The sequence below is a fragment of the Thunnus maccoyii genome, chromosome 20 (genome assembly GCF_910596095.1).
Source record: "Thunnus maccoyii chromosome 20, fThuMac1.1, whole genome shotgun sequence".
NCBI lineage: Eukaryota > Metazoa > Chordata > Actinopteri > Scombriformes > Scombridae > Thunnus > Thunnus maccoyii.
In genome coordinates this window covers 7,384,377-7,398,859 of record NC_056552.1, presented here as the reverse complement: position 1 = coordinate 7,398,859, position 14,483 = coordinate 7,384,377, and the positions used below count along the sequence as shown (strand labels likewise).

General features: G+C 40.0%; 1 protein-coding gene across 3 annotated transcripts in view; it reads right to left on the bottom strand.

Annotated features, from left to right (window-relative positions):
- wnk4a (WNK lysine deficient protein kinase 4a) overlaps positions 1 to 14,428 on the bottom strand; it is a 46,640-nt gene extending 32,212 nt beyond the window's left edge. For 2 of the 3 annotated variants that reach the window (XM_042396926.1, XM_042396927.1), the window contains exons 1-2: positions 14,238 to 14,428; positions 13,312 to 13,980 (exon numbers count right to left, since the gene is read on the bottom strand). In XM_042396926.1, coding sequence (XP_042252860.1) covers positions 13,312 to 13,947 — 636 coding nt within the window. In that variant the 5' untranslated portion in view covers positions 13,948 to 13,980; positions 14,238 to 14,428. The remainder of the gene's footprint in view (positions 1 to 13,311; positions 13,981 to 14,237) is intronic. The other variant, XM_042396928.1, reaches the window with a different exon arrangement.
- Between the last annotated feature and the right edge of the window lie 55 nt (positions 14,429 to 14,483).

The window sequence follows — 14,483 nt, the reverse complement described above, 5'->3', positions numbered from 1 at the left end:
GTCCTCTGAACTGTACAGTATGAGCTGTCTCAGAAAGTATTGCATCACCTTGTTTGAGAGACTAAGATTGATTTGTTTGAGAGCTGGGGGATCCAGTAGCTTTAGTCTATTTACTCTGTTATTCTTAACATCTCTCAACCTGTCTCGTGTTTGCTTTTAGTAACTTACTAAAACCTCAGTCTTCTATAAACGGTGCAGCACTTTGTATGGTCCTTTGAGACTCTTCTTCATAAATAATCCTCTCCGCCTTTCAAGCTGAGCAATGTATTGCACAATTACAGTAACTGGTAACTTTTCCTTGCATGCTACCCACCTGATCCACCTGATTCTTCACTTCTATAAGCGCTGTATCATTGTCTTTTGTTGTGCTTCTTCTTTGGCAGTTTGTGATTATGGGAATGACAAAGACAGTTGCTACAGTTGTAGGTGTCCATTAAAGGCTTTCAGTGTAAATATGAATATATAAGTTGTTAAGGGACTTACCCAGGCTAATTACAGACAATAACTTAGCAGTAATTCATAAACAATGCTCCCTTTATAACTATAACGCTCAGCTTGGCTGTGGTGCGTGTGCGACAGAGTGAAGATCAGTTTGACCTGTGACCCATTTCAGCGAACCTCTGACCCCGTCTCAGAGGAGAAGACGCAATCTGGTCAAATAACCCTGCGAGGGGAAGGAAGCTTTGAAATGCTGGAGGGAGAGTGTATCAGCGGTTCTCCCAGTGTGGTGGCATTTGAAGTAAAGAGTGTGAATGGAACAAACATTTTGTCCTCTTCAGTCAAACCCAGCGAACCACAGAAAGATCACAAGACGCCTGGAGGACACGGCCTGCGAGAGTTTTGTCTTCAAAAACACAGCAGCACAGTCGGGTCAACAAGATGACTTGGAGAAGCAGCAAAACAGCGGAAAGGGCTTAGTTATGGGTCATTCAATCTCACTTGGTTATGTAATCAGGCACAATTATGATGACACGCTTTCTGTGATGAGTAGAGTTTAAAATGATGTAACAATATTTTTTTATCAAGACGACAAATTAAAACAGCACTTTGAAGCACCGAAATCTAACAGAATGCATGTTTTTGCAAAGCTGAAGCAATTAATACGAGCTAAAACACAATGTACCAGCCTGTTTGTTAATAACTTACTCCACTATATTCCCCGATTGATGTGAAAAACCCACTTAATGGAGCAACTGTGAGAGAATTCAATAAACAAGTAATGTGTCACATGAGATTCTCCCACTTCCATAAATAAACAACATATATTTAGCGGTTCCTTATCTTGCACAATGAGGATCATTATTGAAAATAGTGTGTTGGGTACACTGGCACACAGGATGTAACAGCCTGTCATGCTCCGTCACGGTTACGTCTTCTACCACTATAAAGGGCCAAGGCGAACCTGTAGGCTCTTAAACCTGATTAAACTAGCCAGGCAGCTACGGCAGCCAAAACAATAATCCGTACATCTTTACAACAGAGAGCCTTCCCCATCACTTACTGCTGCTAAGATATATGTCATTTTATTTTATTGCACACGAATTCACGTCATCCGCATTATTATTATACTGTATGCCAAAAAGGGTTTCATGATGCAAACACTGAATTTAAAACGCTGTAATGTGCCAACCTCTTCGCCTCTCCGCCTCTTCACAATTAAAATTTTTATCTGTTCACTGACGTTCTCGGACGTAACCCTCAAAGTCCCAATCTCACAACAAGAATGATCTCAGTCCTAATCAAATAGGTATTTTAAAATGTTTACGATAATTATCAACCGGGCTACTGTTAAAAAAAACTACAGGCCTCAACAAGTTAACGTCAATCCATATCTCGCAGGTCTTAAAGGTATGTCCCTCTTGGGCAGATTCCTCAGATCTTCTGGTGCCAATTTTCTTTTTTCTTTTTTTTCACAGTAACTGTTTGAAAGATCTTAGCTAAACTGTATTTGTACGTACTTGTTTTTCTGGTTCATTTTAATTTACTTGAGTGTCACATAGGCTGGTTTTGCAGAGTAGGAGAGAGAAAATACAAGTATGAGGGGAGATAGACCAGTGGTTGCCAATCTTTTTGGCTTGTGGTTTTAAAATGACATAAAGCTAATAATTACTTAAGGAAGGCCTAATTCATTTCAATCATTATCTACAGGCCTGAAGACGTATAATTATCAGATATTTCACAAGAACGAAAAAGAAAGCCTGTTTAGAAGAGAGGGTTTACAAGTTAAAACAAATAGTTTTATTGTGGACAACTTTTGGGTTGCCAGGTTGTGAAAAAACTGCCTGGTATTTTGTCTTTCTTTTTGGAAATAACGCAGTTGAAATAAATGCTCATGGGTTTCTAACAATAGTTTTTACAATAATGTATCAAGTCTGCAGTTGTTAATAAATGGATTTTGGTTTCAGGACGCTCTGCAGCTCCTTTATAGGAGGTAAGTTGTCAAACAGTCCATTAGAGAAGTAAGAGTCAGGCTGGAGGAGGAAAAACATCAACTGAGGGTAAATTGTTCTTATAAATGGCTTGTAAAAGACCTGCAAAGTATTTGTAAATGATCAATCAATCACTGATAAAGCCACTAGTTACAGATTTAAAAAAAAAACACACCTCCCTTCCTCTACTGTATCTTATGACCTCCATCTTGGCAGCCACTCGTCTCTAGACACTCACAGGCAGCATTTAAATCAACATCAAATAATTATCACATCATCATCATCATTATCAAATATAGTTTTCAACAGATGACAACATAGCTGTCACTATCTGAACTGTCCCGGTGCAAAAAGCTCCACAACATCTGGTGCTTCGAGCAGGACAGTATGCTAAGCTTTTCTGGGAAGTACCTGTAGTATTTGACTGAGGTCGGACCAGGAAAGCATAAGCGCAAAGCCTTTTGAAGTTGTTATGACCGCGGGCTCTGCAACAGCCAGACAAAGTGCTTTCATCTCGGGGCGCTTTTGTCTTTTTTAATATTACTTTTTATGAAGTTAAAGCTGATAAAAATCACTTGAAATTCCAAGTATCTGCAAAGAATTGCAATATTCTTTTATTCACTTCATAATTAAATAAAAAATGCGTTGTGTTGTTTTGTATAGATGTGTTTTTCATGAACGTCTGCCAATCTAAACAAAATGAAACCTTCAACTGAAATGAAACATGAGGCACGTGCTCCATGTTGAAACTGTATGTTTGCTAACTGGTTTATTTGTCCTCTACTTAAGTTTCTGGCTGCAGGGGGAGGCAGCGGCATAGTGTTATACTATCAAGTGCCACTAGCAACCAGGACCAGACATAGTTTACAAAGTGATGGTATGCAAGCGGTGCCCTTGTCACAGGAAGGCAACAACATAAATGATTTATGAATCCTCGACTCAACTGGTCAACTCTGTCAAAAAAAAGTAAAAAACGACGGATATTTTGAGAGCAACCAACTTTAGAAACCCACTGAGCTTCGAGATAAATGTGAACTAAGACAGCACAGTTCACGTTGGGGGCGGAACACAAATTAATGTTTTCTGTTGACTGAGAAAACACATTACAGTGTTTGTTGATGGATATTGCAAGGTGCCGGACCCCAAACAGGTAGAGCCATTACTGTACAACCAATGGCTGATTCATGCCAGGGCTCACATGGCAGCTTAGAGCACATTTACACTCCTGACACCTCCGTCCTGCACGCTCTGACACACACGGTCAGTTCAGAAATGACCAGAGGTTACCCTGTGGAGCAGTCTTTTCCTTTACCAACTATGGCCTCAGAGCCCCAACAGCTATTAAAACTAGAGGTCTTTTGGTTTGTTTAGGAAGCAGGACTCAGGCTTTCTCCTGGGCTCACACTGCAGCATGACCACATGTTTTCCCTCAAAGGAACAACCATACAGTCTCACACTTTTAATACAGAAAACACCGTGTAGAGAAGACATTTGTCCAAAGTGCACTTTTGACTGTTTTTTTTTCTAGAGGCCACTACACACTGCGATTTTTTTTGTCCCAGACAATACTTGCTAATCATGAAAGAAACATGGCGAAATCTTTGGTCATCAATCCAAAAAACAGAGCTCCTAGATCGCAGAGCATTAACTGACTTGTCTACAGATTACAGATTTAGAGCTTTGGTGACCAAAGAGCTTTGTCACTGACCAACATTTAAGGCCAAATGACTGCTGAGTCCTGCTGGAGATCTTTGTTGTATGTTGTCACTCCTCTCTCGCCCCTCATTTCCTGTCACCTCTCTACTATCCGCCATAAAACAAAGGCTAAAATGCCCCCCCAAATACTTGAAAAACAACCAACCAATTGCAACGAGACAAATCTGGCACAAAAAGATATTAGACTGGATAATAGACTAGGAGACACCAACATCATACACACCATTTTTGCATATAGAGTAGTAAAACATAAGAAAATAGAAGCAGCACTATGGACAAAGCTTGTTTTCTGTCATTTGTAAGTTCCTTATTAAATTGTTGCTTCTTTTTCAAGAGAGTGATGCAGATGGATGTTGCAAGTTTATGATGTGTCATAGCGCTACGATACATAGAGCCGCCACACTGATGTTGTTCTGTCTGACACAGATTGCGACCAAGATTTATTTATACCCATCTTGCAGAGTGTGACATGCAAGTATCCTGCAAAATTGCTGTTATTGTTCTGTGTATAAACGCCTCAAGGGTGTTAGGAATCATTTTTTATGAAGAATAGTTTTGACATCCATTGGTAGGGAGGGGGTTAGGAGCTAATCTGACTGAGACAACAACACATGTCATTCCAGGACATGGACACACATTCAAAGAGGATGTTGCGTTTGTTGGATAAATCCAAATCCTGTGCTCCTTTAAAAGATTGAGTCAATGTGATTACTGTAAATACAAAAGCTTCTTCTTGTTCTTCTCAAGTTTTATCACCATCATCATCGTTCCAGAGGAATGCATATTGATGTCATTTTGAAAAAGATCTCCAAGTTTCTGAGGATAAACCCGATGACAGGAAACAAGCTTTCTGCTCAGCTCCATTTGACAAAAACATGAAACAGAGCTGGTGACCGTATAAAATATGGGTCACCAGAAAACTATAACTGGTAGCTGGAAAACTTTAATCAAACCTGGACTACTTATTTAAAACTCTCATATGAAGAATCGATCAGTGGAGGTATCCCAATAAAAGCAGCGACTCAGTAGAGACAGAGCTTTTGCACATGGCACACTTGTGTATGTTGAAGTACAATAGTTCAGTCATTACATCTGGCAGATGGAGAACCAGTCTCTAATCTGTTCTTTCCACTAACTGTTGCCAGTCTGTGTCTGGCAGACTTATGTGCTGTTCCAGTTGAGAAGCTTTGAACTGCTGATAGTTCAAAGTCTTGAAAAATACATTTTTTTAATTTGTTTATTACTATGACAAGAGGCAAGAGGAAGTTTTTTATATATATATATATATATTCTCTGTTATGACTTCACAGAATATTCTGGATATTTGTTATTTCCTTACACAGAATAGAAAAACAAACAGAAAGTCAGATTATTGTGTTTGTATTTCCCCGTAACCTGAATAACACTGGCTTATCTAGGTTATTATATTTAGCTTCCTATTAATCAAAGCTTATATGAGCTTACTGGAGCTAGTGTAAACGTATGATTTTATTTCCTCTTAAACAGAATAATATGGTTTCTTAAAAAATATGAATGTTTATGTAACTTACATCTAAGATACTTTGGTTTATTACACATAAAACAGATGTATTTTACATTACTATTTGTTTACTGTGCTTAATCATATATGTTACTATCTTACTGCTGGTTTAGACATGTTTTAGATTTAATTAGGGTGGCAACTAATGATTATTTTCATTATCGATTAAACTTTTGATTAACCGATTAGTTGTTTGGTCCATAAAATGTCAGAAAATGGTGAAAAATGTCGATTCCTGTTTCCAGGAACCTAACGTGACATCTTCAAATGTCTTATTCTGCCCACAACCCAAAGATATCCAGTTTACCGTCGTAGAAGACTAATCAAAAGAATTAATTGATTATCAAAATAGTTGGCAATTAATTGATTAATCAACTAATTGTTGCAGCTCTAGATTTAATAAAGTAAATACACCACTAACAAGCTACTAATCAGGGAAAACATATTTAATTTAGCATATTTACTGAATAAAGTATGCTACGACACAGAAATGTAAGTACGAACAGCCAGCAACAGTGTTTCTACATGTAATTCGCTTATGTTGAGAGATTCAGGGTTACTGAACAGCACTGCAGCTTATCCCAGCATGCATTGCCTGAGAGGAGGGTTACACCCTGGACTCGTTACCACAGAGCTAAGACATATAGAAACACACAATCACGCTTCACAACTACGAGCAACTCTGACACAGCCTCCGGCCCCTGAACACAGAGCCACCGTGCTGCCCCAGCTTGTACCTATCCACCCTTAATAACAGTAACAGACAGTAGAGACTGTAACATACTATCAACAGCAGCCAATGGGACACTGTTATCTAGTTCCTACGCTGAGTGCATACTATATGATACAGACCGGCTATATCTTGCAGAGCAATCACCAAATGAGTGCACATTTAGTACAGTACATGTTTTATAGGTGACACAGTGTGGCCTTCCTTTCAGGACTCTGCAGAGCTAATGCAAACAAACAAACAGCCCTCACGTCAAAGTGACGTGCTGGCATGTGTAAATGTAGGCTATCATTGTGGGCCTCCTTCACTTTCTCCTCCGAGAACATTGGCTGACCCTGATAAGCTGGATCTCGCTGCACCGCTGGCCCTGCGAGGAAAGACAGTGTTGATGTTGGCCACAGAGGAACTGATAGGAAGCCCACAGCTTGTGTTATGTCACTGAACACTAGCCACATTCAGATAAAGGTTACACAGCTAGGCTTTTATGAAGCTAGCATGGGAGAGACGGGGTCAACCAAAATCTAGAGTTTGTGCCAAACTAGATTTATGCTTTGTTGTTTAACCTCATAACTCAGAATACAAACTGTGCAGACCCAGTAGCAACACATTAATAAGGTTTTACACAGCTTTAATTTGATCTGGTGCTATTATATGAGCTTTAAAACTCTGAGCTAAAACGTAAACTGAGCAGTTTCCAGCTCTTTCTACTCCATGAGCCAACTTTCACTGCAGCGGTAATGGTTCCAACTTGTACTACAGCAGGAGTGATGTAAACCCCCCCCCGCTTCCTTTTGTCCTTAGGTAACTTTGTTTGACTTACAAACAGAATACGCCTGAAACCTTTTTTTCTTTTTTTCTTATTGATTCATCTGCTGACTGATTTACAAAAAAAAAAGGACGGATCAATTCATTGTTTATTTCTGGTCTATTAAACGTTTGAAAATAGTGAAACACATCAACACAGTTCCCAGAACCCATAAAGACGTCTTCAAAACTGCTTGTTTTGTTTGACGAACAGTCCAAAACCAAAAGATACAATGACATAATGACATAAAAACAGAAAAGCGGCAAACCTTCACATCTGAGAAGCTGGAAACAATGAAAGTTGGCCTTTTTGTCTGATACATGACTTAAGGGTTAATTGATTGAATTTTTCAAGTAAAAATGCCAAACATTTGATGGTTCTGGGTTCTCAAATGTGAGAATTTGCTGCTTTTCCTGATCTTACATTACAGTAAATTGAGTATTTTGGGGATTTGGATTGTTGATCAGTCAAAAGAAGACATTTCACCTGATGTGTATCTTTCACTGTTTTCTGATGATATATAGACCAAACAATTGGTTGATTTATCAAGAAAATAACAGATAGATTAATCAATAATTAATAAAAATAATCATTGGTTGCAGCCCTAATTGATTAAGATTTGTTCTCAAATAAGCGATTAATAGACTAAACATTTCAGTGCTGATACATACAGAAACTACAGAAAAAACTGAAACCAAATGATGACAGAGGTTGGGCATGATTTGAAATTTCGATACTGTACTGGGTTACCAGAGATACCCGAGTTTCAATACTGGCAGCAAAATTATACTTTTCACGGTCCCTTACTTTAAGAAATAAACATGTTTTATTTCATTTAACAAAAAAGGCCAAACTTCTCAAAAGTTAAATGTTGTCTTTACACGAGCGCACAAGAAGCCCAAATAAACAAATTCACATAATTATGATTTAAAGGTGCAGTGTGTAGGATTTAGTGACATCTAGCGGTGAGGTTGCAGATTGCAACCAACTGAATACTCCTCCCCCCACACTATCCCCTTCAAAGTCTCAAGGAGAACCTACGGTGGCTGCGAAACTTGCGAAAAATTGAAAAGGCCCTCGCTAGAGCCAGTGTTTGGTTTGTCCTTTCCGGGCCACTGTAGAAACACGGCAGTGCAACATGGCGGGCTCGGTGGAAGAGGACCCGCTCTCTCTGTAGATATAAAGGGCTCATTCTATGGTAACTAAACACAACGATTCTTATTTTCAGGTGATTATACACTAATTATGAATATTATATTTCATTTTTCCAAGTCTGTTCCACTAGATGCCACTAAATTCTACATGCTGCACCTTTAAATCAAGAACAACCTGACTAAAGAATAAGCAAACAAGACTATACTTTTGACAGGACATGATGCCAACGTTCGGTACTTGCCAGTTTTTGATATTCAGTGATACAGACAAAGTTTCACTCAGTATTAAAAAAGTACTGAGATTCAATACAGGCCCGACTGATGACAATGAAATCTACTTTTACTGAATTTCTCTGCATCACACAAGAGATATTTTACTTCTAGTTGAGCAATCACTTGTACATTATAGTTTAGGATGATATATATATGCCATACTTGGTCCTATGACACATTATTTATACCTGAGACCAATGAAAAACTGGTGAACAACAGCCGACACTATGTGCAGTATCTCCATGAGAGAGTTGCAGGAAAGGGTTACAACAAAGAAGTATTTTCATTATCCAAAAAAAAAAAAATCACCAAATAAACTTATTTGACCATCTACAAAAACCATGACCACCCAAGTGCACCAACTTTTGAAACTAATGTTATGTCATAATCAGCAGAAAAGTGTCCGTCCAAGGAATTGGCTAATTGGGTGCGGCGTTTTTTTTTTAAATGCTCTCAAGCCAACCTTGACATGACACACGGCCCTCATAAACACAGATAGTGCAGAAAATACAGGTGGTGAAGTGGAGCATGGTGAAGTTGTTTATAGAGAGTACGATTAAAGAATGTGTGTTAAATAGAAGTATGAAAGGTACAGCATGAGTGTCTGGTGTAGGCTGGAGGAAACTACCCTTGAATAAGATCAAGTATTGTGCAACCAATGCCCTTTAAAGGGGGGCTCACCAAAAAGGATATATGCCTCAGTGCACTAATTCCTATCAGTTACTGAGTAGCTCGCTGTGCGGTTGCATTAATAGTTAGCTGGATAGAAGCTGTGTGCGAGTTGACATAACAATGACATACAGCAGCAGAGATATAGGAGGTTGTAAACTCTTCTTGCCTCTGTGCAAATACTGTGTACACAGTGTTGATCAATGGAAGTGGCAGGGGACCATACAATGGCTCATCCATTTTTTATTACCTCTATATTTCCTTCAAAGCCCAGTTTTACGTTTCCTATAGGGCACCTGAGTCACCCGTGGGCCTGTGGGGGAAGGGTTGCTAGGTAGCTGCCACCTGGGAAGGGTTTTTTTGTGTGTGTGTCCTCGCTTCTTTTAGCAACAGAAGCAAGCAGCTTTGAACTTACAGCTACGTCTCTTTATGGCTGTCAACTTATTAGATTTCACTTTAAAACCGTATCAGTCACAACCTTTAACTTCTTAATCCCTGTATATTGTGTAATAAAAGGATCATTTCTTAACATTAATCACTGTTTCAATCTATATTCTATTTAGACAACACATGAAATAATGGCAACAACAAAGAAAAACTAGAGAAAAAAGAGAACAACAGGACAACACAGAGCGTGCAAAGATGGTTATAACTGAATGAATGGATTAATTAATACGACAAATACAAGGTGTTGTATATAAATGAAGTGAAGGTTTTACATTTGGACTGTATTAAAGGGTTTGAAGTTATTGTGTATTTAAAATTGTACAAGTTAACTTGCAGAGGAAACAGAAATTAGCTCTCAAGTTAAACAATCGGCATCAAAAGTCTAGTTTGCATTCAAATTTATCTCGTAGAGTTGCTGTTAATTTATCAAAAGTAGAGCGTTCTGTCAGTAGATAGAGCCAATGGATACTGATATTTTTGTCTGACTTTATATTTTACTCTTTTTTTATTAATTAGGGGAGTGTACAGTCCGTTAGATAAGGAAGAACTGGGAGACATTTAGAGACCAAGAACCTAACAGTTTGCTCACGATCTTCAGCCAAAGACGATGAGAATAACTGATTTTTGAGGCTGATTAAGTATTGATTGGGATATTTGAGAGTTTAAACAAATATGATAAAGAGTTGTTGAAAATAAACATATAACATAAGCAAATATTTTCGAAAAGGATCCTTTAAATTTGGATATTAAGCAATCACTACAAAGATATGTAGTGAACAAGATATGTTATATGCTTTCTAGTGGACAAACTGTTGGAAACACTTACCTCAAATATACTAGATCATCTCTGTACTGATATTTCTTGTTTTTTTATCAGCCAACATATGTGCCCATATTTGGTATATCTGTGATAAACTCAAATTAGCTGATAATATTGTCCATGCAAATATATCGACTGGTCTCTGATAATCTTACAGCAGTATGACAATGTGTGCATTTGTTATAATAGTCCTTTGCACTATCTGCAAAACCTTAGCAGGACAGGTGCTAGATATAAAAAAAATCAACAGTAATACAATAGAAAAGAACATGCACACTGAAATCAGGGCTTCCTTTCTCTTGTATTAGCAATGTTTTGTCTTCCTCAGACACAAGACTTGTTCTATATACTGTACATATCTAATTTCTCTCATGTGACTGCCTGATCTGTGTTGCATCCAAACGTTGCTAATATGAGCTTAAACAAGATCTGTTACTTATCTGGTGTATTACAGTGTCATTAATCCATTCGTTGTGAGTTTCTGAACACTGATATGCACCCTGTCTGGTATTTTATACTTTCCTGGCTGAGCTTTGGTGTTGCATGTCATGGAAGAATCTTAACGTATTGTTTACTTTTTGTGTGCTAGCACAAAAGGTTCCTGTGGACACATTCCAGACGGACCTGTGTTCCGTAAAAACAACACTGACAATAAACCGGACACAGGAGAGTACGTTCGTGCAGAAACACCTGCACTGACTCATTTAAAATGGTTGTCTGTGTAAGTGTGAATCAGGTGAAAGCAGATGTTTGATTCACATTTTTGAACAGCTGATCTTAATTGCCTGCAGATTACAGCTCAGGCACTGTAATACATAGTTAAAAGAGCTTAAGGCATTTCTACCTGACTTGTAATGACGCACCTTCGGCTGCTGCTCCGTCAACATTACAGGAGCGTTTATGTTTAGCCACCAACAGCCAGCTTTTGTGTTCATTTAGGCAATCAGGGGCACACGGGGGGAGGACGGGAGTGGTGATTTTCAGTTAAGAAATGTGACTGGAACTGTCTCTTTGAGGTCAACTTATCACAACAGTCACCATATCAACAATGGCCACCTTTAAGCTTATTAGGAGTGATTAAGGAGCTTAAAAGGGGCTCATGTCTGAAGTAAAGAGATGAAATAGCATGCTTCTTTCCAACATGGCCCCCAGCCAGAGAGCGGCGACAAAAGTTAAAAACAGGGTTACGCTTTAAAAAGAAAAGTCAGACCACAAATTCTGAAGAACCCTCGCTTGTGTTTGACTTCAGGGCGTTAAACATCTTCGCCTGAGTGGTTACAGTGCAGGTAAAAGGGACATCTGTGCCTCTCTCACAGTCTGGGAGTGACTATTTCTACCTCCTCCACACAGACACCTGTTATGTGAACTGACAGGTGGGCCCTTGGAGGCAAAGAGTCCCCACCTGCCGCTGTTGGAGCTTGAGCCTTCGGGGGCAGATTCACTTCACCCCCAGTATAATCCCTGACTGTCTTGTGTTCTGCTCGGTGCCTCCCGCAGAGCTTAAAACGCAACACAAAGACTACCTCTGTGCATCTTAAGCGATAAGGTGCTTTCATGTTCAATATCTTAAAACAACTTCCGATATGGTGAAGATCTGACAGATCAAAATAAAAGCGATGGTTGCCGGTGGGTATGTAGTGCGATGTCAGTGGCACAAGGCTTAATTTTGAGGTTTAGAGGGCATTAGGGCACAATTTCTCACCTAAGAAGGCTTCACATGGCAACCAGATACCGACACCGATGCACGTCACTCACAATGGCAAATGTTAAGGGGTGGACTTAAAGCTTAAATCTTTAAATCCTCCACTGTGCTATCAAACCATGTAAGCAAAAGAAGTAGCAGCTGTTACCCAGGCTGTTTGGTGCCTGCATGCCAAACACATGAAAAAAAAACACAGACACCTCTTCATGTTTTTATCAGACTAGATAAGGCAGAAAGAGTGTATGTGAAACTCTATTTGGTCTTGTCCTACTTTTAATGTTTACATGTTACACGTGAGCATAATAACTTAGCCGGATGTGATCTTACAAATCTCTTTTAGACCTGTCTGCAAGGATGGAAGTGTTTCAGAGCGGTCAGTGACACTATTACCGAGCACAACGAGTGACGGTGGATCATCGAAGCTGAATATAAGTCGATCTATTCCTACTCCGTTGCTCTTTGTTTGCATGTGAGGAATTTAGAGAGCTAGGCTTGGTGTCAGTGGTTGTTAATGAAAACAGAGATTAGAGGGGATCATGGTAGAGTCAGAGTGGTTCAGTTGGAGCTGACTGCTGACAGGATGACCTGGGTTAACATGCGCAGGCCTGACACAGCCCAACTCAAGGTCAACAAGGAATAATATACAGTAGATTAGGTGCTTCACATCAACCCTGATGCACTGAGGAGGGGCTTAGAGCTGCGTGGAGAGCGAGGAAAGTGTCAGCCTGTATCAGACCTATAGGTTTGTTGCAGCATGGGGGGGCAGAAAGGAAGATAAAGTATATCTTGTGTAAAGTTTATCTGAAAACTGCAGTTTTTATATGGAGGTTTACTTAAAGGGAATTTTTGAGCATGAATACACAAATGAAAACTTACTGCTTGTATCTGCAGTCATCCAGAGATTTAAATAGCAGATAAAAGCGCAATATTCCTTCTGGTAAAGCAAATTAAAAGTGTGATGCTCAACTCCAGTCTGCTGATTTGTTCATTTAAAGTTTAGGATGTATAAAAAACAAGCCATCCTACCTGTAGCTCACACCATGCCACCTCCACGGTGGTCTCAGTGTCCAGTCCTTTATAAACCGTCTTGAAAGATCCCCTCCCGATCTCTATGTTGAATTTGAGATATCTTCCATCAGGTGAGGTTGCCACCGCTTTGGTCTCCACATCCTCTTTCTCTTCTTGCTCCCACTGAGTATCAAACGTGATGCGAGACAGGATCTTGTGCTGTTTGCTCTGAACGAGTTCATTTTCAGAGTCCGAGCTGGCGTCCGGAGCGGTGGATCTCGGCACTGGATCCCAGTTCCCATCGAGGGACCTGGCGTCTGGCTCCTGGCTGGAGGGGGGCGTGTTGGAGCTGGTGCCCGGACTGGAGACAGGGGACGGCGACGGTGGAGAGTCGTCGGTTTTTTCATCCTCTGCTCTGGACTCGGGCAGCGTTAGAATATTCTCAGCTGACCAGGACAAGGCTTTGGAAAGGGCGCCGCTATAAAGAGGCGAGTCAATGTCCATACTAATTTTTTGCAGCCCATAAGAGTTTCTCCGTGCGCCCAAACCGTGCGTCCTGAGCACGGATGGGACCCGGGATAGGCAGTCGTCGGTCATATCCATAGAGAGGCCTGGGAAACCGCGTCCTGGTATCTCAACCTGTGCGTGTGACATTGTAGCAGGTTCAAAGCCTTCTTGGTTCAGAGCCTAAATGTGGAAACGGCGTTAAGACAATAGAGCACCGTTACTTTAAGCTCAGCATTACTTTTCCATGATGTCAGTAAAGTCAGTGGCTTTAAACAAAAGGCTGACCACAAAGCAACAGGTCTGTTACATGACTAACAAGAATAAATTAAACATGCCTATCTAAAGAACCTGTCATTACCTGCAGCTATAGTGAGCCTTCCAAATATATTCCAAGTGTGTAAAAAAAAACATATAAAAGTAAGAATAAATGTACTTACTCATCACAGCTGCTGCGTAAAAGAACATTTCGCATAAAGGCTTTGCGCATACAAACTTTAACGCATAGTTCCTATAAAATAACCAGAGTTGTCCGCTTCTCTTCTCTTTACAAAGTCCTCAGCCATAACCTCCGATGAAAGGACGGAGCTGCCTATATCAACAGAGCTCCGGAGGGCTGTGCGTCCTGTGCGCTCCTGACTGCGCGCTCCCGACTGCGCGCTCCCAACTCCGCCCCTCGCAGCTTT